The sequence below is a fragment of the Sciurus carolinensis genome, chromosome 1 (genome assembly GCF_902686445.1).
Source record: "Sciurus carolinensis chromosome 1, mSciCar1.2, whole genome shotgun sequence".
NCBI lineage: Eukaryota > Metazoa > Chordata > Mammalia > Rodentia > Sciuridae > Sciurus > Sciurus carolinensis.
The window spans coordinates 185285204-185307119 of record NC_062213.1 but is presented as its reverse complement, the minus strand read 5'-3'; the positions used below and the strand labels follow the sequence as shown (position 1 = coordinate 185307119).

Sequence of the window (21916 nt, the reverse complement as noted above, 5' to 3'; positions counted from 1 at the left end):
CCCTTCCTCACCTCTTGCCGGGTCCCAGGATGGCATAGGGACCTCAAAGACTTGTTGGGCGCTCACAGTGGTTCAGGAAACGCTCTGTCCCTGCCCTCCCTCAGTCTGGCATATAGGAGGTGGACACCAGGGCCAGGGACATTGACTAGGTCATTATCATACCTGGGACCAGCCAGAGAGGGACGCAGACAGATCCCACAGGGCTGCACAGATAAGACAAAGTAAGCCAGGGTGGACCCCTTCCTCTGTGGACCTGGCTCCCCAAGTAGGGTAAGCAGTGGTCCCTGGGGACCACAAGCTGATGAGTAATATTGGCACTGAACCCAAGGGAGGAAGGGTAGATGGCTCCCCCAGAACTGACTGAGGAGCAGCCTGTGCAGTGGGCAGAGTCCTGGGCCAGGCAGGATTGAGGTAGGGCAGTCTCTCACCCCATTTTGCAGATGAGAAAAACTGAGGCTTAGAGGGCTGACCCCCGACATCGCAGCAGTGCTGCTGTCTGTGGCCCAGAGCAAGCAGCCCCTCTCCCGATTCCCTTGTTTGTTACTCTGTGGAAAGGGGCAGAAATCCTTCTCGGCTTGCCATCCCCCTGGGGTTCTGAAGGTAACGACAGTGGGTACAGAAGAGCTGGTGACTTGGGCACAGATGGACAGTCGTGTGGGATCGTCTTGAAAGTGATTCTGATTATTATTCCTTCATTCTTTCATTCTGTCTTGCAACTCACACTGTTGAAAACCTCTGGGCCTGAACGCGGGAGACACCCAGATGAACCAGACTCCCCTGTCCCCCCCGTCTCCCTGTCTCCCCTTAGCCCTACCTGTACCCACCGCCTTGCCATCCTAAGGCAGGGCACATCCACAAGCCTAGGCAGGATGCTTTGTCTTTTTCCTAAACAGCTAAGGGACAGAGGCACTGGACAGTCAATCAGGCAGGTTCAAGTGGGAGTCTCAGCTTTACCTGCTTACTTGAGAAAGTCACTTATCTGAATTCTTGTCTCCTCAGTTACAAAATTGGGATGATGAGTAGCTGTCAGTGTGGGACCTGCAGCCTCTTCTCTGTTATTGTTTTGAGATTTTTCTGGGAAAGGAAAAGCCCCAGAGATTTGGAGCAGTCAGAGAGAACTCCAGGCAGGAAGTATTTCTTGTGTTAGGCTGCAAGGACTATGTAGGGTTTGAATGGCAGAGGAAGGGCATCCTGAGTGGCAGGGGCAGGAGGCTGATAGAGGGCAGGGGCTGCCTCTGACTCCCAGACTGGCCCCAGGCTGGAAAGGAGGGCGAGGATTTTTGCATGTAGGTATTGAGCTATTTGCATTGGGTATTTGCTCTACCAAGGACTAGGGTTTGCAAAACAAATTCCCCAGAGGAACCAGTTTGAGCAAATCTGATTTCTAGTTTTGACCCTGGTACCCTGACCCTGTGGTCGTGGACAGGTCTCTTCCTTCCCCTTTCTCCAAGTCTTAAGTTTCTTAACTGTAAAATGAGAATAAATCAGATGTGGTGGCGCATGTCTATAATCCCACTGACCTGGGAAACTGAAGCAAGAGGATCACACGTTCAAGACCAGTCTCAGCAACTTAGCAAGACACTGTCTCAAAAGACAAACAAACAAACAAACAAACAAAAAAACATCTGGGGGTATAGCTCAGTGGTAGAGCGCTTGCCTGGCTTGTTACAAGACTGGGTTCAATCCTTAATACCTCTAGTGTTACTTTTCAAGTAAAGATCATAAGAGATAATTTGTATGAAAGTTCTTTCTTAAGATGTTCAGATTAGATCATGTCCTTATTGAGGATTGTACCCTGAACTCTGCCTACAATTTCAGTAGGGACTTCTGAAGCTCTTGGAACCAGGAAAAGAGGTTGAAGGCTCTTTATTTTGACCTTTCCTCTCAAAATAAACAATTTCATTTAAGCAACAATACCAGGTAGGTAAATAATTTCTGTAAGAGGAAATTAAGAGAACCTCGATAGGGAGCAAGTCTTAACGTGATATGTTTGTAGCGGGGTCCCTGTAAGTCACTTCTTGACTTACTCTAGGGTCACAGAAGACTCAGACCCTCTGGAAGACTGAGATAGCCCTGAAGGCCCATCCTTCATACTGCCCTGGTTGAAAAGGCCTTCTAACCACACAGGCCTGCCATGGAACTTGCTAGAGGTGAGGGCCAGCAATCAGACTGTCACACACTTTTACTAAAAAGCCCCACACTACCCTAGCCTCAGGCCTCCAACCCCTCCTAAGCACAGCATTCTGATGCACGTCCTTGTTGCACCGTGTCCACCCGCGCATCTTTCTAGATAACTTTCCAGAAGGACGATTTCTTGAATCATTTGGGCAGCAATCATTTGGGTCTCCATTTGGGTCTCTAAGTTATTCTGCCAAACTGTCCTTCAACAAAGCTATATCTGGTGACCCCAGTTTGTCCCCAGTATTCTGAAGAGATGCCTCCATTCAAGGAGGTGGTGGGCAGAAGGGCAGGGATTGGGGATGGACAGTTGCTTCTGCTCTGTGGCCATTTACAAAGTTGCTCCTGGACACCCCAGTTTATCCCTGGATGGGAGCAGGGGGTTTTGTGTGGAATCCATGGGGTTGGTTCTGCAGTGTAGGGTCCTCCTGGGGAGCAGAGATTGGTGGGGGTGGGGTGTCCAGGGGCACGCCGGTCTGGATGTGAACTTTACCCTCTGGGGCTCACTGCAGGAGATACTGAATTCCAGAGTTTTCAGGGTGAAGATGTGGTTCCCTGGGCCCCGTGGAAGGCCTGCTCTGCTGGGTCCCAAGGGAAGGGCTCCCAGACCCTGGCCCTGACTTGAGTGGGCGTGGCTGATGGGAACCTGCCTTTGACTGGGGCTCTCTTCCCGCAGGATGGCCGAGCCGCGATTTAACAACCCCTACTTCTGGCCCCCTCCTCCCACCATGCCCAGCCAGGTAAGACCGACGTCGCCCCTCTGGTTGCTCCCCGCAGTGGAGCTGCTTCTCTTTGCCGGGGTTGGGCTGTGCCCTGCGGGACCAAGGGGCTCATGGCTCACAGGTGACCGGGGGCCGGGGAAAGGGGCGGGACGCGGCCCAAGCCCCCTCAGCGGGTCTTTTCTTCCGCCCATAGCTGGACAACCTGGTCCTGATTAATAAAATTAAGGAGCAGCTGATGGCGGAGAAGATCCGGCCACCTCACCTGCCGCCCACGTCGGCCTCGTCGCAGCAGCCGCTGTTAGTGCCACCCGCGCCAGCCGAGAGCAGCCAAGCTGTCATGTCGTTGCCCAAGCTGCAGCAGGTGCCCGGGTTGCATCCGCAGGCCGTGCCGCAGCCGGATGTGGCGCTGCACGCGCGACCAGCCACCAGCACCGTCACAGGTGAGCAGCCCGGGGTAGGCTGGGAAGGGCCAGGGCCTTGGGCAGGCGGGCCTTGGCGGGAGAGCGGGCGGAGTCTGGGTGGGCTGAGACCTGGGTTGGCCGGAAGATTGGGCGGGGAAAGGGCAGGACCTGGGCAATGAGGGGGCGGCTGGTGAGGCCCGGGCAGATCATTGGTCAGCGGAGGGGACCTGTCAGTGTCGGGCTCGGTGAGGGCAGTTGGGAACTGGGTGGGCAGGATTGGGGGCTGGGAAGCCGAGGGGGTAGGGCAGGAGAACCTTGGGGTGGCTGGAGGGTGCGGGGAGACTAGCCACAGCCACCAGACTTCCTCTGACCCTGTGCTAGGAGGACTCCCTTCCTCCAGTGGACAGGAGGAGGGCTGGGGCTCGCAGGGAAGCCAAATCAACATAGAGAACCTTGAGACTCCAGAGAAGAAACTGATCAGACGCGGGGGATGAGACTTCCTTGGTGGAGCCAAAATGCAAGGTTGCGCCCACCCAGGGAGGTGGAGCAGCACGTGCAGGGGGCGTGTGTGTAAACAGCAAGAGGAGGGCGTCTGTGTGGGCTGAGGAGGACCCGAAGGTGGTGATGATGATGAAGGTGACCGTGGCACTTAGTCCCGTGAGCTCCAGGGCTTACTGATACTCATTTTATTATTCCCAGCAGCCTGTGCAGTGGGTGCTGTGAGTATTAGCTTGAACGATGGACCGTTTTTGATTTACAAAGCAGTCATTTCCTGTGGTTCACCTGTTCTGCATTCAACAGTTTAGCAAACCGAGGTAGAGAAAGGTCAAGCCATGAAACCAAGCTTTCATGGCTAGGAAGAGGCAGCGGCAGACAGTGTGTTCCCGAGTTGTGTCCTCTCAGAAGAAGTAGGCATCAGATAACGAAGGGCCCCATGGGCCAGGCTGGGCAGTTTGGACTTTACTGTGGCTGTGGAGAGCCACAGAAAGGTTTTAAGTAGGGGAGGAGATGCTCACTTGAGTCTGGCTGCTGTGATGTAAAGACTGGGTTGTTGAGGACCAGCATTGAAGTAGGGAGACATTCAGGAGGGTGGTGGTGTGGGCCAGCAATGACAGTGGGTATGGACAGCAGTGGACAGGTCAGAGGAGACTGAGAAAGAAGTGTGGACAAGGCCTGCTGCTACCCCGGATGTAGGCGGTGAGCAACAGGGAGGATGGACAGGAGGCTCCTCCCACTCTGCGGCTGGGTTGGAACCAGCAGAGGAACTGTTCATGGAAAAAGGGCAGCTCAGGCTTAGGTTGAGGTTGAGGTGGCAGGGGGACATTCAGGGGAGGTGTCTAGGGGTTGGAGCCCTCCGATACCCTACTTAGAGCTTGGTGGACAGGCTTTCTCAGGAGGCCACACTAGCTAGGTCTTTTTTCTTCCTCTGGCTCACCCTCTGCCACCAACCAGGTGCCTTTGCCTCTCTCCCTGCCTCCCTCCCTTCCTTAAAGATGCCCAGAAATTGTAGGGCCTGGTGGGCCTCCCCAGGCCGCAGCTGCACTCTGCACATCTCCTGTTATTATGATTTTATTAAATTATTTTTTCATTATAAAGCAATATTAAAAAAGCAATATAAGCATATTAAGGGAAATTTGGAAAAAAGAGAAACTTAGAAAAAAAGTCGCTTATAATCTCCAGCTCCTAACCCAGCAGCTTAGAGAGCCTTTTGGTCCATTTCCTTCCTTTCCCATATATATATATATTTTTTTTTAAATGTGTGCGTGTTTTGCTGAGCTTGTGGTAGGACTGTATCCATGCTTTAACTTGCCATTCTATCAACATACTTATTGCACTTTTATTTTAAAGACAGTTACCTAGTCATTATAGAAAATTTGGAAATTGCAGATAAGCTGAAAAGAAAAAATTAGCCTTAGTCCTATAATTGTTAGAATTATTATACATTTTCCTCATAGTTTTATCCTTTAACCGCAGATGCAGAAAATGGGTGAATTCACCAGGTAAAAGAATCAAGTAATACTGAAACTAATGGGGAAAACTTGCGAGTCTCCTACTACCAAAAACTCCCCTCCCTCCCTGGAGAGGACGCTGGCGTGCCTCTTAGATCTGTTGCCGATCGTTCACACATGCACACATTGTCCGGGTATACCTCTGTATTTGAGTGTGTGTTTTAAAATAGATGCACTCCCAGTGTCTGTGACTTGGTTTTTTCACCTGGCAGCACACTTGGCAGCTTCTCTCTGTCGCCGCCTTCCTTCCAGCCTGTTTCTGTGGCTGTGCAGTTCTCCATCATCAGGAGGCACCACATCTGTTTACACGGCCCCCACCGAGGACAGATGGGTTATGCCCAATTTTATCTAATCACAGTTTTGTATGGGAGGCCCCTGAACACAGATCTTCGTGTTCATGTGCGAATATTTTTTATGGTAGGGTTCCAGAAGTAGAATTAATTTCCTTGATCGAAAGCTATGCACATGTTCAATTTTCATGGCTATGGCCAAACTGCCCTCTGTGAAGACTGCACAGATGTGCACTCCAGGGGTAAGTGCGGGATACAAGACAGACTCGTCCCAGCTCTGGATATTATCTTTCTCAATGCACAGATTTTTGTGTTCTGAACCACGATAGATGCCATTTTCATATTTTTGCCTACTAAACTGGATGTGATAAATCTAGTCTCCTCATTTTTTTTATTTTTTGCTACTGGGGATTGAACCCAGAGATACTTTACTGCGGCTACCTCCCCAGCCCTTTTTTTATTTTTTATTTTGAGACAGGGCCTTAGTTCTGAGGGTGTCACTAAGTTGATGAGGCTGGCCTCAGACTTGGGATTCTCCTGCCTCAGCCTACTGAGTCGCTGGGATTATAGATGTACACCAGCACCATGCCTGACGTATACCTTTCATTTTTAAAAGAGTAACTTGTATTACAGAAGTTTTTAAAAAGTTCATTGTTGCAGAATTAGAAAGTACAGTTAAACCAAGAAATTATTTTAATTACTCCTACCATCCACATCACATTTTGGTCACTTGCTTATTTTTTCTGTGCACACATATGTGCAGCTTTTAAAAATCTACAAAATGGCAAGTTCGATAGCGGAGATTGGTCACTGTTTATTGCACACTTTCCAAATAGTGTTGCATATTTCAGTTGGCTCTAAGTTTTTGCTGTTATAAATAGCACAGCTGTGAACATCTTGAACCTAGCACCTCACACACTGCAAGCACTCTACCACTGAGCTACAGACCTGCAGCCTCTAAGGCCCCTTTTATCGGACTCGGTTTAGCCGTAAGGCATTTGCACATTCCCAAGCTCTCATTTAGGTCCTCATGGGTAATAGTTTATGAATGGGAAGGGGGAACTCACAGAGGCAGGGAGACCTGCCAAAGGCACACATCTGGGCAGCTGGGGCTGAGTGGACCTCTGCAGCTCCCCTCACCCCTGCCCCGTACTCGTGTTTTTGCAGGTCTGGGGCTCTCCTCCCGGACCCCGGCTGTGAGCACATCTGAGTCAAGCACCGGCACAGGCACGGGTACCAGCACCCCGTCCACACCCACCACCACCAGCCAGAGCCGCCTCATCGCCTCGTCCCCCACCCTCATCTCAGGGATCACCAGCCCCCCCCTCCTGGACTCCATCAAGACAATCCAGGGCCATGGCCTACTTGGTCCCCCCAAATCTGAACGCGGCCGCAAAAAGATCAAGGCGGAGAACCCAGGGGGTCCGCCTGTCCTTGTTGTCCCCTACCCCATCCTGGCCTCCGGCGAGACTGCCAAGGAAGGCAAGACATACAGGTGGGGATCTTGACGTGACAGGCCCAAGAGATCTCGGGCGGAACTTGTGCTGAGGGCTGGAAAATGGGACTTGTGGAGTCTGAGGATGGGCTAGGGTCCAGAGGGTGGGGACTCCTGTTGAGCCCCGCCCCCAGCTTGGGCCCTTTTGCGGGAGAGAATTAGAATAGAGCCATCAAAGGAGGTCTGTGGTTGGCACCCCGCCACAGCCTAGGGTGGCAAGAATCCATTTCCTCCTCCCTTTAAATGACGTCCCGGTCACGTGTGAGTCATCTGAACTTTCAAAACATGCCAGTGCCAGAGCTCAGCTCCGGAGATTCTGAGTTAACGTCTTGGAGGTGGGACCATCGGAGGAACCAGGCATCTGTATTTCTCAAAAGCCCCCAGAGTATTCTAATGTTCAGCTAGGCTGAGAGCCTCTCAGCTGTTAGACCCTCCTTCCCCAGAACCATGGGTATGACCCTGGGCAAGCTCCCACCCCCCAGGATCATGGTGCCTGTCTCCCCTGTGAGCAAACACCTGCTCCCCAGGCTGCTGCAAATGTCCCCCAGATGTAAGACCTTCCTCCCCCAGACTGGAGGGTCCCCAGGCTAGGAGCCTGTCCCCATCTTTCCCAGGTGGGCCTTTGCCCCTGGACTCCTCACAGACACAGGGTCCCTCTGATGTAGAAGATGTCCCCAGAGATGTACTGCAGGGATGCGCTAATCTTCCCAGATGTGACCTGCCTCTTGCCCTGCAGGTGTAAGGTATGCCCGCTGACCTTTTTCACCAAGTCTGAGATGCAGATCCACTCCAAGTCACACACAGAGGCCAAGCCCCACAAGTGCCCGCACTGCTCCAAGTCCTTTGCCAATGCCTCCTACCTGGCCCAGCACCTGCGCATCCACCTGGGCGTCAAGCCCTACCACTGCTCCTACTGTGATAAGTCCTTCCGACAGCTCTCCCACCTCCAGCAGCATACCAGGTAGGTGGCCTGCGTCCTGCTGCCCACAGCAACCCATTAGGGTCAGCACCTATGGCCCCCAGGGTCAAGGTGCACTTCCTTTGATTAGCCTTCTGGGCCTTGTTTGATTGGGCCCTAGTAGCCCTTGCTACTAGCTCTCACTACTCTTCCACCCTTTTCTCCAGGTCTTTGCTCATGCCGTGTCCTTTATCCGAGACACCCTGTTTTCTCCTATCCATCTCAGTCCACCTTCCTCCCTGAAGCCCCCTGACCCCCGCACTGGGTAAGGGCCTGGCCTCTGTCCCACAGGCCCCGTGCGTCTCCATCATAGCAGTGGTGGGGTGCCCCGTGGGAGCTCCATTCCCCCCAGTATATTGGGAGGTCTTGAAGGGAAGGGCTTGGTCTTCTCCATTTCCATATCCCCCGGTGTGGTACATATGGGCATTTGTTGGGAATAAATAGAACTAGTTCCTGTAGAGCACACAATCCATCCATTTAACAAGTGTTCACAGAGCCCGTGCACCATGCCAGTCACTGTTCTAAGTACTGAGGCTACAGCCAGGAACAAAACACAAAAATCCCTGCCCGCCAGGGCTTACAGTTGGACTGAGTGTGTGAGAGGGAGACTTGAAGATAAACGCTTTAAGGGAAGAAAAGTTCGTGCAGGGGAGTATAGACATCAGAAAGACTGTCTCACCAAATAAAAATACCCTAGATATTTAAAGAAACAAACCAAAGGTTTCCAAGATTGCAGTTCATCTGTTCAGAGGGGAAGAAACACAGTTGGCTCACACGATGATTACCATCTCGGGAAGCAAGGCGATGTGTCTGCCAGTACCGGCATGGTCAAAGGCAGGGAGAAGATTGTTTTGCTGTGAAGTTTGTCACTTACTGATAAAACTCAAGGTTTCTCTCTTCTGGGGGACTTAAGCTATACAGAGGGACCCCTTTATTTTGTTTTGGGTTTTTTTTGTTGTTTTGTTTTGTTTTTGTTAGTTATTCATTTGTCTCCATCGTCTTTGAATCCTTTATCAGGGGTGCTAAATGTTTGGCCTTGTCTATTTCTCTGACTTCGGGGCATGGTTTGTAGGTTTAATAGTAAGAACAAATGACAGAATGGCCACAGGGCAAGCTGCCACTCTGTTTCCTCATTTCCCTGCCTCCTAATGCACAGATCTGACCACATAAATTTGTTTCGGCAATTTTCTGATTTTGCCATTACTTTGATTTTATTTCTCAGGTGGCCAGTATTAGGTACACAGGTGTAGGTAGCGGGGTGTTGATTAATAAGCAAACCCTCCTGGTTGTGTGGTTCTTAAAATTATGGCTTATGATAAGGCTGCAGAGTCCAACCTCTGTCAGGAGACTTTGTAAAGCTCTTGGGTCAGAATTTTAAGTGTGTGTGTGAAAAATGTTTTCTTATATTATCAGAGACCAGGAACTTAGGACCACCAGTTCAACTCTGCCAGATTGTGTATTGGTAGGAGCACCCTTTTTTCAGAGAATCCTCAAGTTTGTGACTGTTTCTGGAAGGGCAAGAGCTGATGTTTTTCTCTCATCTTCAAGGCTGGAACTCCACGGCCGTGGAGCGGCGCCAGTCATTAGCCTGAGGCCTGGGGAGGCCTCATTCTCACATATGAAGTACTGTCTTATGAGGCTTGTCATGCCTAATTAAATGGGATTGTCTTTAAATGTGACATTTCTGGCATAGTCATGGTGACAAATCTGATTTACCCAATTATATCCTGTTAGGAAAGAGGACAGATTCTTATTGAACTATACACAGAATTAATGATTGTGACAAGAAAGGGATCTTCCTAAAGGCACTTTGAATTTTTTTTTTTATCAATTATTCTGAGTAGTTTTGTAGACAAGGCCAGTTTTGTATGCTGTTTTCAGTAGAATTATTATTTTTAAATTACCTTGATGATTTGTTAAATTTTTATAGCTCCCCCATGAATTCTGAAGGGTTAGTTAGAATAAGGTGCCATTTAAGGAACCATTTTACTCCATTCTGTTAAATATAGCCTCCTAAATTGAGGATTGAAGATAGAATGTGAAACACTGCCACATGAAATCAGTGTCATCCCATCCTTGGTATTAGTTCCTGTTCCTCTGACCTTGGGTTAACTGGTCCACTTTGCTAAGTTGTCCGCTTCTGGACCAAGGGCTCCTGGATCCTGCAGTGGCCTCTGGGGGCAATGTTACTGGAAACCTGCACCTATTTGTCTCTTTCCTAAAGTACAAAGAACGAAGCATATGTGTCCCAGCCTCTGCTGAGGCTGTGTTCTCCTAAGGGCTCTTTCGGAAGACCCCGTTTCTGACCTGCTGCTCAAAACAGAGGCCTTAAGGCAAGCATAATGGGAAAGTGAGACTTATGGATAAGACTAAATGATTCTGGTCAGTTTATTATAATAATCAACACTGTCAGAATGGAGGAGCGCTGAGTCTTATTAAGATCCAACACATGATCCATTCTCAGATTAAGTACATATTATATGCAGCACGGGCATTGATCAATCTTCGGGGTCTTTTGGTTTATCTCATAAAGCATGGGTTCTGGTTATTATTAATTGGTTAGGGTATTTTAAATCTAGATACCTATTTTTTTTAATGGTGCTGGTGTTCAAAGACATGTCCTTGTGAATGCTAGGCAAGCACTCTACCACTGAACATTGCCCAGCTTGAGGCAATGTTTTTTAAAAATGCTTTTGTGTTTGCTTTTTTATGCCAGTCTTTATGTGTTAAAACCATTTTTTTTTTTTTTTGGTTCATCTTAAAAAGTACACAAAACGCCAGGTGTGGTAGCCCTTGCCTGTAATCCCAGTGACTCAGGAGGCTGAGGCAAGAGGATTGTAAATTTGAGGCCAGTCTCAGCAATTTAGTGAGGCCCTAAGCAGTGTACGAAGGCCCTGTCTCAAAATAAAAAATAAAAGGACTTGGGATGTGGGTTCATGGTTAAGCACCACTAAAAAGTCCCCAGTACAAAGAACAAAAGAACACAAAGCATATATATAATATTCATACTATTTACTTAAATATAAAATTAGTTCATTGAGCTCTCTTCTTTGGATTTACTACCTTCCTTATACTGCACACTTCTTTAGTGATCAGCTAATTAAAAATACGGAGAATATAAAACATGCCCAATCATTCCAAGCATCCCTCTTTTTCTGAAGCAAGGGACCAAATCTTTGGTGTTGCTAGCGGCCATCTGGAAACTCCAAGAGCATTTGCATGTAAAAGACACCTTGATGATTTTATTATCTGAATTTGAGAAAGGCAACAGCATGAAATTTATAGAGTCTAGTTGAAAATATATACATAATAGCAAATAATAATAGTGCTGAAAAATTATTGTTTTTTCAGAAGTAGACTGTGTTTTAAAATATCTTGTAAGAACATGTCTGGTGGCGGGGGAAGAATCATAGGCCCTTGAAGTAGAGTATTTTGCCAGAACATCCAGATCCAGGGATTACTGTCCATTCCTGAGGGCACAAACTTCTTTTCAGTCTTTTTTTTTTTTTTTTTTTTCCTCTGCGTGATTTAAGTTCATAATGGCAAGAAACCAAACACGCAACATAATAGGATTCTATCCACCCTTGGAAAACAATTTCTAAGTCACAGGGCACTAGCACATATAATTAAGCCAATGTGTCCTAGCCCAGTGGCAAAGAGATGGGTGTCCCAGATGCCCAAAAGTCCCATAGTCCTTTGAACAAACAAACCAACAAAGCCAAACCTAAAGGAGCAACCAGATTCCTGATTCCTTGTCCTCTGCTGTTTGCTGGAGACCCTGTCCTGTTTTCCTGTCTCTTGGCAGAAAGCCAAACAGTCAGGTGCTATCAGTAATCAAATCCGTCTTTCTAGTGTGACTACCACTAATGAAGGGAATCAAAGAAAGTCGTGTCCAAAGCAGAACCAGCCCTTGTCTGGTAAGATACCGCCTGAAGAGAGTGAGGAGATCGGTCCTAGTTGTGGAGAGCAGTGTACCTGGGTGACGCCGTTGGGGGCATAGCTGAGTGGCACTGGTGAACCTAGGCATCTCGGGGTGTCCAGTGTTGACAAAGGAAGGAACAAGTAGAAGAAAGGAGGTGACCCTGTAAAGTGTTGCCCAAGTCCAGACTGCAGGAGGATCAGCCCACTGAATAATAAATACCACATGTATTTTTAGAGAAAACAGGACATTTCCTGTTATATGAGATCAATGATGGAAAAACAGCCATTGTCTCATGGAGGTGGCATCTGCCTAAGGACCATCACACGTCTGCAGCTGTCTCCATGCAAAAGTCAGGGATAAAATCGTTTGGGGAGAGAGTTAGTAAATTATAGGAAAGGGCTCAAGGTTTTATCTATTTGTGGAACCTAGTGCCAGACAGAGTGACGTATTTGTTTGTTTGTTTATTCAGGGTGCAAAGTGTGTTTGGCGTGTGTTTTTCTTTTCCTGACTCTGATATTATGAGCATGCGTAATGATCACTGTGACAGGGGACAGGGTCATTTTGTTTTCTTGGGTTTGATGAGAACAATGGTAATAACGTCATCAACTTTTCCACGTCAAAGAGCCCCTCTGTGCCCAGCCCTATTCAAGGTGCTTTATTGTACAAGGTAGCCTTAAAGTTCCCGCACTATGGAAACTTGTGTGTCTTCAAAACGCCAGAGAGCAAATCATTTCAAGAAATATTAACTTTCACTGTATCTACCATTGTTTATGTAACAAAGCACAAGGTGCAGCATTGAAGCCATTCAGTAGGGGAGTAAATACCTGAGAAAAGCCAGCGTGGAGAGCTATTGTTACTCTAATGGGTGAGGACAACAGCAACCCCTACTGTCTTCTGCATCCTCAGTACTCTTACTTAAACACTGAATGGTCTCCCTTTGTTTTACACACATCATTTACCTTAGAGATTAATGTGTTAAGACTAACACTGCAGAATATTTTATGAGCCCCTTTTATGTACAGTCCTTTAATTGCTAAAATGCTCACAATCTTTATTGTTATCCCCAATTTAGAGATGAGGAAACTGGGGCTCAGAGAGGTGATCACTTGCCCTTGGTCACCCAGCTAAGAGGTGGCAGAAGGGATTCAGGCTCAGTGCACCAAGGAGCAGCCTGTGCTTCAGAAAGAAGTTAGGGGCTGGACCATCAGGCTGCAGAAGCAGCTGGCGTGGGGTGGAGGTACTGGGCAAGGGAACAGGACCTGTCTTTTGGGCCTCCTGTGGGGCTGGGGCTTTGGGGTGGAAGAGCAGTCCAGGGGCACCAGTGGCTGCCCGAGCAAGTGACCCCCTGGGATCAGCACGAGCGTCCTATCGCTAAGCAGGTGGGAGCCAGACCCGGTGCTCCCCAGGTGGGAAGATGTCCTGGAAGGAGAATTCTGACACGAATCCTGACTTGGGCCCGACTTGAAGTTCAGGCACTGAAGGTGAGAGCCACGTGCCCAGGGGAACAGGCGGCCTGGCCTTCGCCCTGAAGGGTGTTTTTTTAGCTACCCAGTGCTGGGTACCACACACAGGGACAGCTCAGCGGTCAGAGGCAGGCCCTGGCCTAGCGGAACGCCCCTGGGGCCTGGAGACAGTAGTCTGAATGAGGCAGAGGTGGGGAGAGTGATCTGGGCCCAGCAGAGGGCGAGGCGTGCCTGTGGCAGGAACGGCAGGAGCAGAGGCTCAGGCCTGTGGGGAAAGGAGGCTGCAGGGAGCGAGAGGCCAGCGGAGAGCAGGACGGGAGGAGGCTGTGGAGATCCAGGCCAGGATGTAAAGGCCTTGAGAGCGGGGGCAGGGGCTTGGGCTCTGTCAGGGGAAAAGGGAGAGACCGTGGAGGTGGCCACGCAGAGCCTTGACCAGGGCAGATGCCTGTGGCTGCTGCCACAGCTGAGGTCAGGGGCAGGTGCTGAGGCCGAGAGCCCAGGGAAGGGGCTGGGCTGTCTGTGAACCTGGGCCTCCTAGGAGGAGGCCACAGGGAGAATTTTCTGGTCAGGAGGGCATGGCTAGGTCCCCAAGGAGGGACCTGGAGTCGCTAGAGAACGATCAGTCAACAAACACAAAACATACCTCTGGAGTGGAAGAGGACTGTGGATTGCGTTTCTGTTGTCAGCGACTGACCTCAGCGAGAGCTGACTTCCCCTCGCTCAGGCAACAGCTAGTTACCGCGTCCTCTGTGCACTGAGATCGTGCCCGCCCCTGGGGAGACAGGCCTGCTCTCCAGGAGGCACCAAGAACGGTGACCAGACACGGAAGTGTGCACGCACTTCTGGGAGTGGGGTGTCCTGGTCCTGGTGTTTGGGGGTGGGCTGCAGGGGGTCTGACTTCTGGGGGTTCAGAGAAGACCACCCTGGAAGCAGCTGAGAACGGGAGGGTGGATTTGAGCCAGGGGATAGCTGAAGGGAAAGTGGCTGGACAAAGGGCTGGAGGTGGGAGGAGCTCAAGAGGCCAGAGGTGTCAGTGGGGCTGGGCTCAGAGCAGGGAAGGACCGTAGGGAGCCTCCTGAGGTTTAAATCAAAAGCAGATCCTGTCCGGGGGGCCCTCAGGCATGTGGGCCCCCTGCCCCTGCATGTGCAGGTCCATAGGTGCTCTCAGAACTGGGTCAGCTCCACTTGGCATCTAGGTGCAGTCTGTGGGCAGGGCCCTAGGCCTTGGCCTACCTTCGGGGTTCCCTGTCTGGTAGAGGAGTCAGACTTGTGGGCACCCTGAGAATCCAGAGGTGTCAGCACTGTGGGGAGGAGTCACCATGCAGGGGCCCTGGGAGCCCGGTGGGGTGTGGCAGAGCACACTTGGGAAGGACAAGATGACTTTGGGCAGGCGGAGGACGAGGTGCAGGCAGGGTGGAGGCATGGTGGGGAGAAGACTCAGGTGTGGTCACCGGGTACAAAGTGGTTCCCTGTCCAGGACAGGGACAGAATGTGGAGGTGAAGCTGGGCCAGCGATGGAATCAGGCCTGGCTCTGGATCATGGCAGCCAACATTCCAAGCTCTTTGACAGCAGGCAGCGCATGTCCCTAAGTCCAGCGCTGGTCCTGGCGGAGGGGCCTTGGTTTCCTCGAGGAGCTGATGTGGGCGGAGCAGACCCAGGCTGTGAGAGGGCGAGAGCTCTGCATTCTCTTTCCACTGAATGGTGCTCGTTGGCAAATTAGGGGAGGAGGTTTGGTCCCAGCGGCTTTTCATGGCCGGCCGGCTGGGCTCAGAGGGTTTGCCGGGACCAGTGCCTCTGGACGAACCGGGGAGCTGCCCCTGAGGCTGTGTGCGGCCTGGGAAGGCCACCCCTTGGCATGTGCCCGACACCCCGGCTTGTGTGAGCTGCCGTCACCCTTCAGGATGTCACCTTCTCAACTGTCCTATCCTGTCACTGGTGTAAAACTGCCCCCGCGTTGCAAGGCCCCCCAGCCTTGTTCAGTTCTTCCCACACTTTCTGCCTCTGCGTGTGCTTGATTTCCTTATTTCATGCCTATAGTTCATTTCTGCCAGACAGTAGTTTTGTCTGTTTTGTTCACTGATATACCCCAGGTGCCTGGCGTGGTGCCCGGCGCACAGGAACCTGATGTGATAAATGTTGAATGAATGAATGATACGACTGCAGACCTTTCCTGCGCGCTGCCTGTGCCCGGCCGGGCGCCTGATGTGCACCATCTGGCGTGGTCTTCCCAAAGCCAGTGAGGCAGGGGCTGTCATTTTATATCCATTTTGCAGATGAGAAAACCAAGGCTCAGTGATTTGCCCACAGTCACCCCGAGAGTAAATGATGGATCCAGGATGAGAACTCAGGAATGGGAGGCGGGGGGAACACAAGGTGCTATCAACAAGGACACAGAGGGGCTGAGCCTCAGGGCCATGGTCCTGAATTTTCTAATTCAGGGTTAGACACATCACCACGTCAGGCACATGGAGAGGGGACAGGAAATAGAGGTCAGGAGCCAGTTTAAGGGGGATGCCCTTCTTCTGGGAAGGGAGGTCCTGACAGTGCTGTGAATCTGTTCTTCTCACTGTGTGGTCTGCACGATGGCAGAAGAGAGGGACACCACGAAGTCCAAGCGAGTCCTCTGTGCTCCGCTGGAGGCGAGGCTGGGTCTCTGAGTGGTGCTCTTGGAAGGCTGGGTGCAGCGGGACCCCTGGGGAGTGGAAAGCTTTGATCAGACTGTCAGTGGAAGCTGGAGAGGGAAGGAGCGACAGTGGCCTTTGAAGTCCACAGCTCTTGCTTGGGGCTCACTCTTGGCCACTGAGGAGAGTGGGTCAAGGGGACTGAGCATCTCGGGAGTAGAGGCATGGCCCAGCCAGCCAAGGGCTTGGGCCTGGAGCTGGTCCGGGGTGTGCCTGGGCCCTCCCCTCATCGGGCTGCCCCTTGCAGAATCCACACAGGTGACAGACCCTACAAGTGCCCACATCCTGGCTGCGAAAAGGCTTTCACTCAGCTCTCCAACCTCCAGGTGAGTGTCTGCCTCTCTCCTGCCCCGGGACACAGCCCCCGCCAAAGGGAGCATAGAAGGGGGTGGGGCCGGGGTCCCACTGCCTCCTTACCCCCTGCTGTGTCCTCACAGTCTCACCAGCGCCAGCACAACAAGGACAAGCCCTACAAGTGTCCCAACTGCTATCGGGCCTACTCGGACTCCGCCTCCCTGCAGATCCACCTCTCAGCCCATGCCATCAAGCACGCCAAGGCCTACTGCTGCAGCATGTGCGGGCGGGCCTACACCTCGGTGAGTGCCCGCCTGGCCCCAGCCGCCTCCCCACCGGCCTGCCTCCCACTCTGCAAGCAAACTAACAGGCCCAAGACCACAGGGAATGACAAAGCCAGGGCCTCTGCTTCCCACTTCAGCCTTTGCCTGTCCCAGGCCACGCTGCCCACCTCCTGTCTGCCTGTAGTCTGGGTTTCTAAGGCCCTAGAATCCTCAAGGTAGTGGAGGGGGCCAGACAGGCTGCTCTGTGAGTCAGGGAGAGAAGGGGCTCCCTGCTTCCTGTAGCTGCAATCCCCATCATGACCACAAGAGGGAACAGTGACTTGGCTCAGAGTCACCCTCATCTCAGCGAAGGCCTGAATAGCACCGGAAAGGTCATTGCATCCAGCCCCCTGTCCCTGGGTGGGAAAATTCCCCAAATTGGGGCCTTTGGGAACCCAGGTGAGTCACTTGTGTGTGTGCTTTAGGGTCTTCAAATATTCTGGTTAACAGACCCTCATATACCCAACATAGGGATCGCTGAGCCTCAGTTTCCTCATCTGTCAAATGGATTAACTCAGGGTTTCTGGCTGGCAGAGTAGTGCCAAGTAAACCTTAGCTAGTGCAATGACTTATTCACTTGGTGGTTGCTGAACACTGTGCCAGGCTCTTACGAATTGGATACCAAAGACATTTGTTGGCCCCAGGAAGGTTAGAAACTACTGTTGGAGACAGATATTAAACAGGTAATCACACACATAAATATTTAATGGCAAATGGTGACCACTGCTCTAAAATAGTTTCTCGACCTTATTGTCATTGATCAGGATACCTTTCTGTTATAGGATGCTGTCTTGCATCTAGTAGGATGTTAAGCCATGTCTGGCCTCTACTCACTAGGTGCCAGGAGCAACCTCCATCCTAAGTTGTGAACATCAGAAATGTCTCTAGACATTTCTGCTCAATGACCCCTGGGAGACAAAATTGTCTCTGATTGAGAATCACCGCTCTAAGGATTGAGAGACAACAGCAGGAGAAACAAAATGGAGCTGGGAAGGTTGAAAGGTCCAGATAAGGGTATCTGAGAAAGGGACATGTGTTAGTCAGCTTTCTTTTACTGTGACAAAATACCTGAGATAATCAGCTTTTATGAAGAGGAAAAGTTTATTTTGGCTCACGGTTTTGTAGGTTTCAGTTCGTAGTTACTCCCGTTGCTTTGGGGCCTGTGGCAGGGCATCATCATGGCTGGGAGCACATGGTGGAGCAAGCTGCTCACCTCATGGTGGCCAGGAAGCAAAGAGGAAGAGGCTGTGGTCCCAATATTCCTTCAAGAGCAAGACCCCAATGACCTAACTTCCTCCCAGTGGGTCCCACCTTCTAAAAGTGCCATGGGCTGGGAACTAACAAGCCTTTGGGGGACACTGTAGATCTAAACTATAGCAGGATGTTTTGATAAAGCCTTGAAGGATAATTAGATGAAGAGGACAAAGGAGGCAAGAACCTTCCATGTAGGAAACAGTAAGTGCAAATGTCCTGGGCGGAACAAACATGGTGAGGAGCAAATTAGATCAGGCAGGCCTTTGAGACCCTGTTGAGGAGTATGGACATTTTTCCATGTAGGATGAGAAGCTGTTCTACCCCTGAGACTGTCAGAGAGCATACTGTTGAAGTGTCAGTGTCATGCTGGGTGGGTGGGGTTGTCACAGGCAAGACTTGTCAGGAGCTGGCCAGGCCTGCTGCTTGCCAAGTGCTGAGTGTGTGACATTTATCCTCCTGGAGTCTATGGACCTGCAGGAAGAGGGCTCCGAGGAAACACTGCTCAGCCACTGACTTTGAGTCTGTCTCTGTCTCCCAAGCCCTGTACTCTGGATGGCCCTTTCACCATCACCTGCCCTGCCTTATTTGTACCTCATTTTCTTTTTGGTTTCGGGGATTGAACTCAGGGGCACTCAACCACTGAGCCACATCCCTAGCCCTAATTTGTATTTTATTTAGACACAGAATCTCACTGAGTTGCTTAGTGCCTCGCTTTTGCTGAGGCTGGCTTTGAACTTGCAATCCTCCTGCCTCAGCCTCCTGAGCCCCTGGGATTACAGGTGTGCACCACTGCACCCAGCTGTACCCCTATTTTTTAAAGTGAAACCTAGACATCCAGTTATTTCATTTGTAAATGAAATTTATGTCTCTAATGATAAGGACTTTTTAAAAAAATATTTTTTAGTTATCAATGGACATTTATTTATTTATACATGGTGCTGAGGCTTGAACCCAGTGCCTCACACATGCCAGGCAAGCGCTCTACCACTGAGCCACAACCCCACAGCCCGAGGACTACTTTTTTAAAGAGAACATTTTCACAATATCTTTATAATAACTCTACAGATCACCCACCTAGTCAGTGTTGATCATTTTCATTTCTATTGAATGTCAATTTTATTTATTTGCAGTATTATTTTAAAATCAAGATCCAAATAAGAGTCCCACATTGTACGGGGTCAGTATATCTTTTAATCCAGAGCCCCCCCTTTTCCTTGCTATGTACTCATGGGAGGGGAGTTTCCCAGGGTGGATGTTGACGGGGACCCGCCTGGCATCATGTGTGAGCATGCCGCCACATCTGAGGGCTTCCTCTGCCAGATCTGAGCACGTCGAGCTCTGAGGCCCAGGAGTGGCAGCCGGGGACCCAGAATGCTGCCTCGTGGCTGGTGGAGACAGTGGGCGATGTGGTGCTGCCTGACTCAGGGGCCCCCCAGTCAACCTGGGTTACCTTGCCCATCCTTTGGTGCTGCCTCAGAATAGACTTAGCAGAGCCTGTGGGGGGCCCCGGCCTGGCTTCACCCCCACCAGGACTCCTACCACCATCTGAAAAAAAAAAGTGGAGACTGGAGAAAGCGTGGTGCCCTCAGCCCTTGCTGCCGGAGGGCTGTATCCAGTCACCATGACAACCTTCCCCTTCCCCTCTTACAGAAGAGGAGACCGAGGCTTGGCGGGTGAGCTACCTGCCTAAGGTCCCACTGCTGCGAAACAGAACGAGGCTCAAAGCCAGGCCCACTGCCCAACCCCTTAAGTATGCCAGCCAGGTACAGGGACTGGAGCTCTGTCCTGCAGACAGGGCTTTGGGTCATGCAGTGCATCCTGCTAGATCCAGGCTGACCTGAACTTGGGGAGCCCCAGGCAGGCCCTGCTGAGGGCGAGCCTGGTGCCATCAGCTCCCCCAGACAGTGCTCTGTGGGCTCTGACTCTGGCCAAGCAGCGAGCACTTGCTGGCAGTAGGGCCATGTCCTTAGAGCCAATGCTCAGGCCCAGCTGAGCCCCCAGGCTGTGGCTGCCGACCACCAACAGGCCCACCTGCCAAGGAGCCCTCCAGTGGCCACTTCTGGGAGCCGCAACCTCCCCTGTCTCCTTTCCAATTGTGACGCCTCGTGCATCTCACCCCTGCCCACAGGAGACCTACCTGATGAAGCACATGTCCAAACACACGGTGGTGGAGCACCTGGTGAGCCATCACTCGCCCCAGAGGACGGAGTCCCCAGGCATCCCGGTGCGAATCTCTCTCATCTGAGCCCCACCAGAGGCGCCGCCCCGCCCGGCCCATGGCAGGCTGACTCCTCCGGCAGCACCAGGCCCCGCCTCCCGCCGGGGGCCTCCGGAACCGCCGATCTCCTCCACCTTCCCGACCTGCCAGGAAACTTGGGCCGCAGAAGCCCTGCCTGGTCCAGTCCCAGGCCGGCCAGGCCAGTTGCAAGGTTCTGGACTGTTTTGGTGGCATCCAAAGACGATCTCAGAGCACTTTGAACCTGTCTGTTGAGTTTTCTTTTTGTTCCCCACCCTTCACTTGCTTCACTATTTTTTTTTTAAGTTTGTTTTGGAAATAACAAAAAAAAAAAAAAAAAAAAAAAAAAGATATTTATTGGCCAGGACATTGGTGCTGCTAAGACCGAGAAATGAAAAGGATCAGGCAGGTGGATGCAGAGAACCAGAGGGCGCGTGGGACCTTCTCTGGCCATGGCCTCAGGTCTTAAGGGAAGGCTCAGGTCTGGGGCTCTGGACTGCAAAGAGGTCCCCAGATGGGTGGGAGCTGAGGCAGCTGGAGTTGAGCCCTTCGGCCCTGGTGCCCAGCTCGTACCACTGAGCTGTGCCCGGGCTCCACTGAGCAGAGGGTGCAGCAGCCGCCAGGGCTGTCCAGGCTTCAGGAGGCGGAAATGAGGGGCCGGGAGATCCGTAGGACCAAAGGGTGCAGTGACAGGCTGGGCGGCAGGCCCAGGGAAATGGGGTGGGGTGGGCTGGGTAAGACCTGGCCCCTCCTCTGCTGCCCTGAAGACCACCCCAGTCTACCTCGGTGCTGGCCAGGAAACCTATCGGCTACCTCTCCTGTCAACCCAGACTGTGGGCAGGGAGATGGGGAGGGAGTGGGCCTGGACCTGGGACCCCCTTCCAGAACTTCCTCCAGATGGGGGCGGTGCCCAGGGTGGGGGAATCCCCAGCCCAGGCCAGCCCCTCTGCAGGGAAGGGATCCTTGGGGAGGGTCCCAGGAACAGACCCTGTCCCCAGCCCCCACAGACACACCCCAATCTGAAAGCCATGCGTGTCCATGTATATAGGAACCATGTACAGAGCCCGGAGAAGCCCTTCTACATCCCCTCGGGAAAAAAAAAAGAAAGAAAGAAAACTAGACAGAAACTCATCTATATATTCTGTATCTGGAGTTCCGTTTTGAATATTAACTGTGTTATTTTTATACACTTTTTAAGCCTTAACTCGCCATTGATTTACCAGTTTAACGTTTCCTGGGGTTTCTTTTCCCATGGGGTTCTCTGCCCCCACCCTCACCCTTCGTTTGACTTGCGTCGTCTGATACTCAGTATTGTAGCTTTTTGTCCGCATGTTACTGCCCTGTAAATAAGCTGTTATACATACTGTTAACACCCCTTTGCTTTTTTCTATGGGACCTCCAGGCCACCATATTTAGAACTAGTTACCTTATTAAAAAAAAAAGAAAAGAAAAGAAAAAACAGTCTGTTGGCTTCTCAGTCTGCATCTTGGTGGCAGGGAGGTGAGGGCAGGTATCCCTCAGACACTTACTTCAGGAGAGAAGTTTGCATCCTATTTAAAAAAGGGGGTGGGGAGCAAGATAAAAATCGAATGTGGGGGAAAAACATAACGGGGCAAGAAACTAGAGAATTACAACCCCTCTGCTCTTTGTATTTCTCTGTTGTGAAGAATAAACTGTACCTGCACCGGG

At 51.2% G+C, this 21916-nt stretch overlaps 1 protein-coding gene across 3 annotated transcripts in view; it reads left to right on the top strand.

Moving 5' to 3' along the window:
• Nucleotides 1-21916, top strand: part of Znf362 (zinc finger protein 362) — a 36141-nt gene extending 14225 nt beyond the window's left edge. For 2 of the 3 annotated variants that reach the window (XM_047555150.1, XM_047555159.1), the window contains 7 exons: nt 2855-2918; nt 3094-3340; nt 6768-7095; nt 7832-8056; nt 16368-16446; nt 16558-16716; nt 20120-21916. In XM_047555150.1, coding sequence (XP_047411106.1) covers nt 2855-2918; nt 3094-3340; nt 6768-7095; nt 7832-8056; nt 16368-16446; nt 16558-16716; nt 20120-20236 — 1219 coding nt within the window. In that variant the 3' untranslated portion in view covers nt 20237-21916. Of the gene's footprint in view, nt 1-2032; nt 2151-2854; nt 2919-3093; nt 3341-6767; nt 7096-7831; nt 8057-16367; nt 16447-16557; nt 16717-20119 lie in introns of all 3 variants that reach the window. The other variant, XM_047555164.1, reaches the window with a different exon arrangement.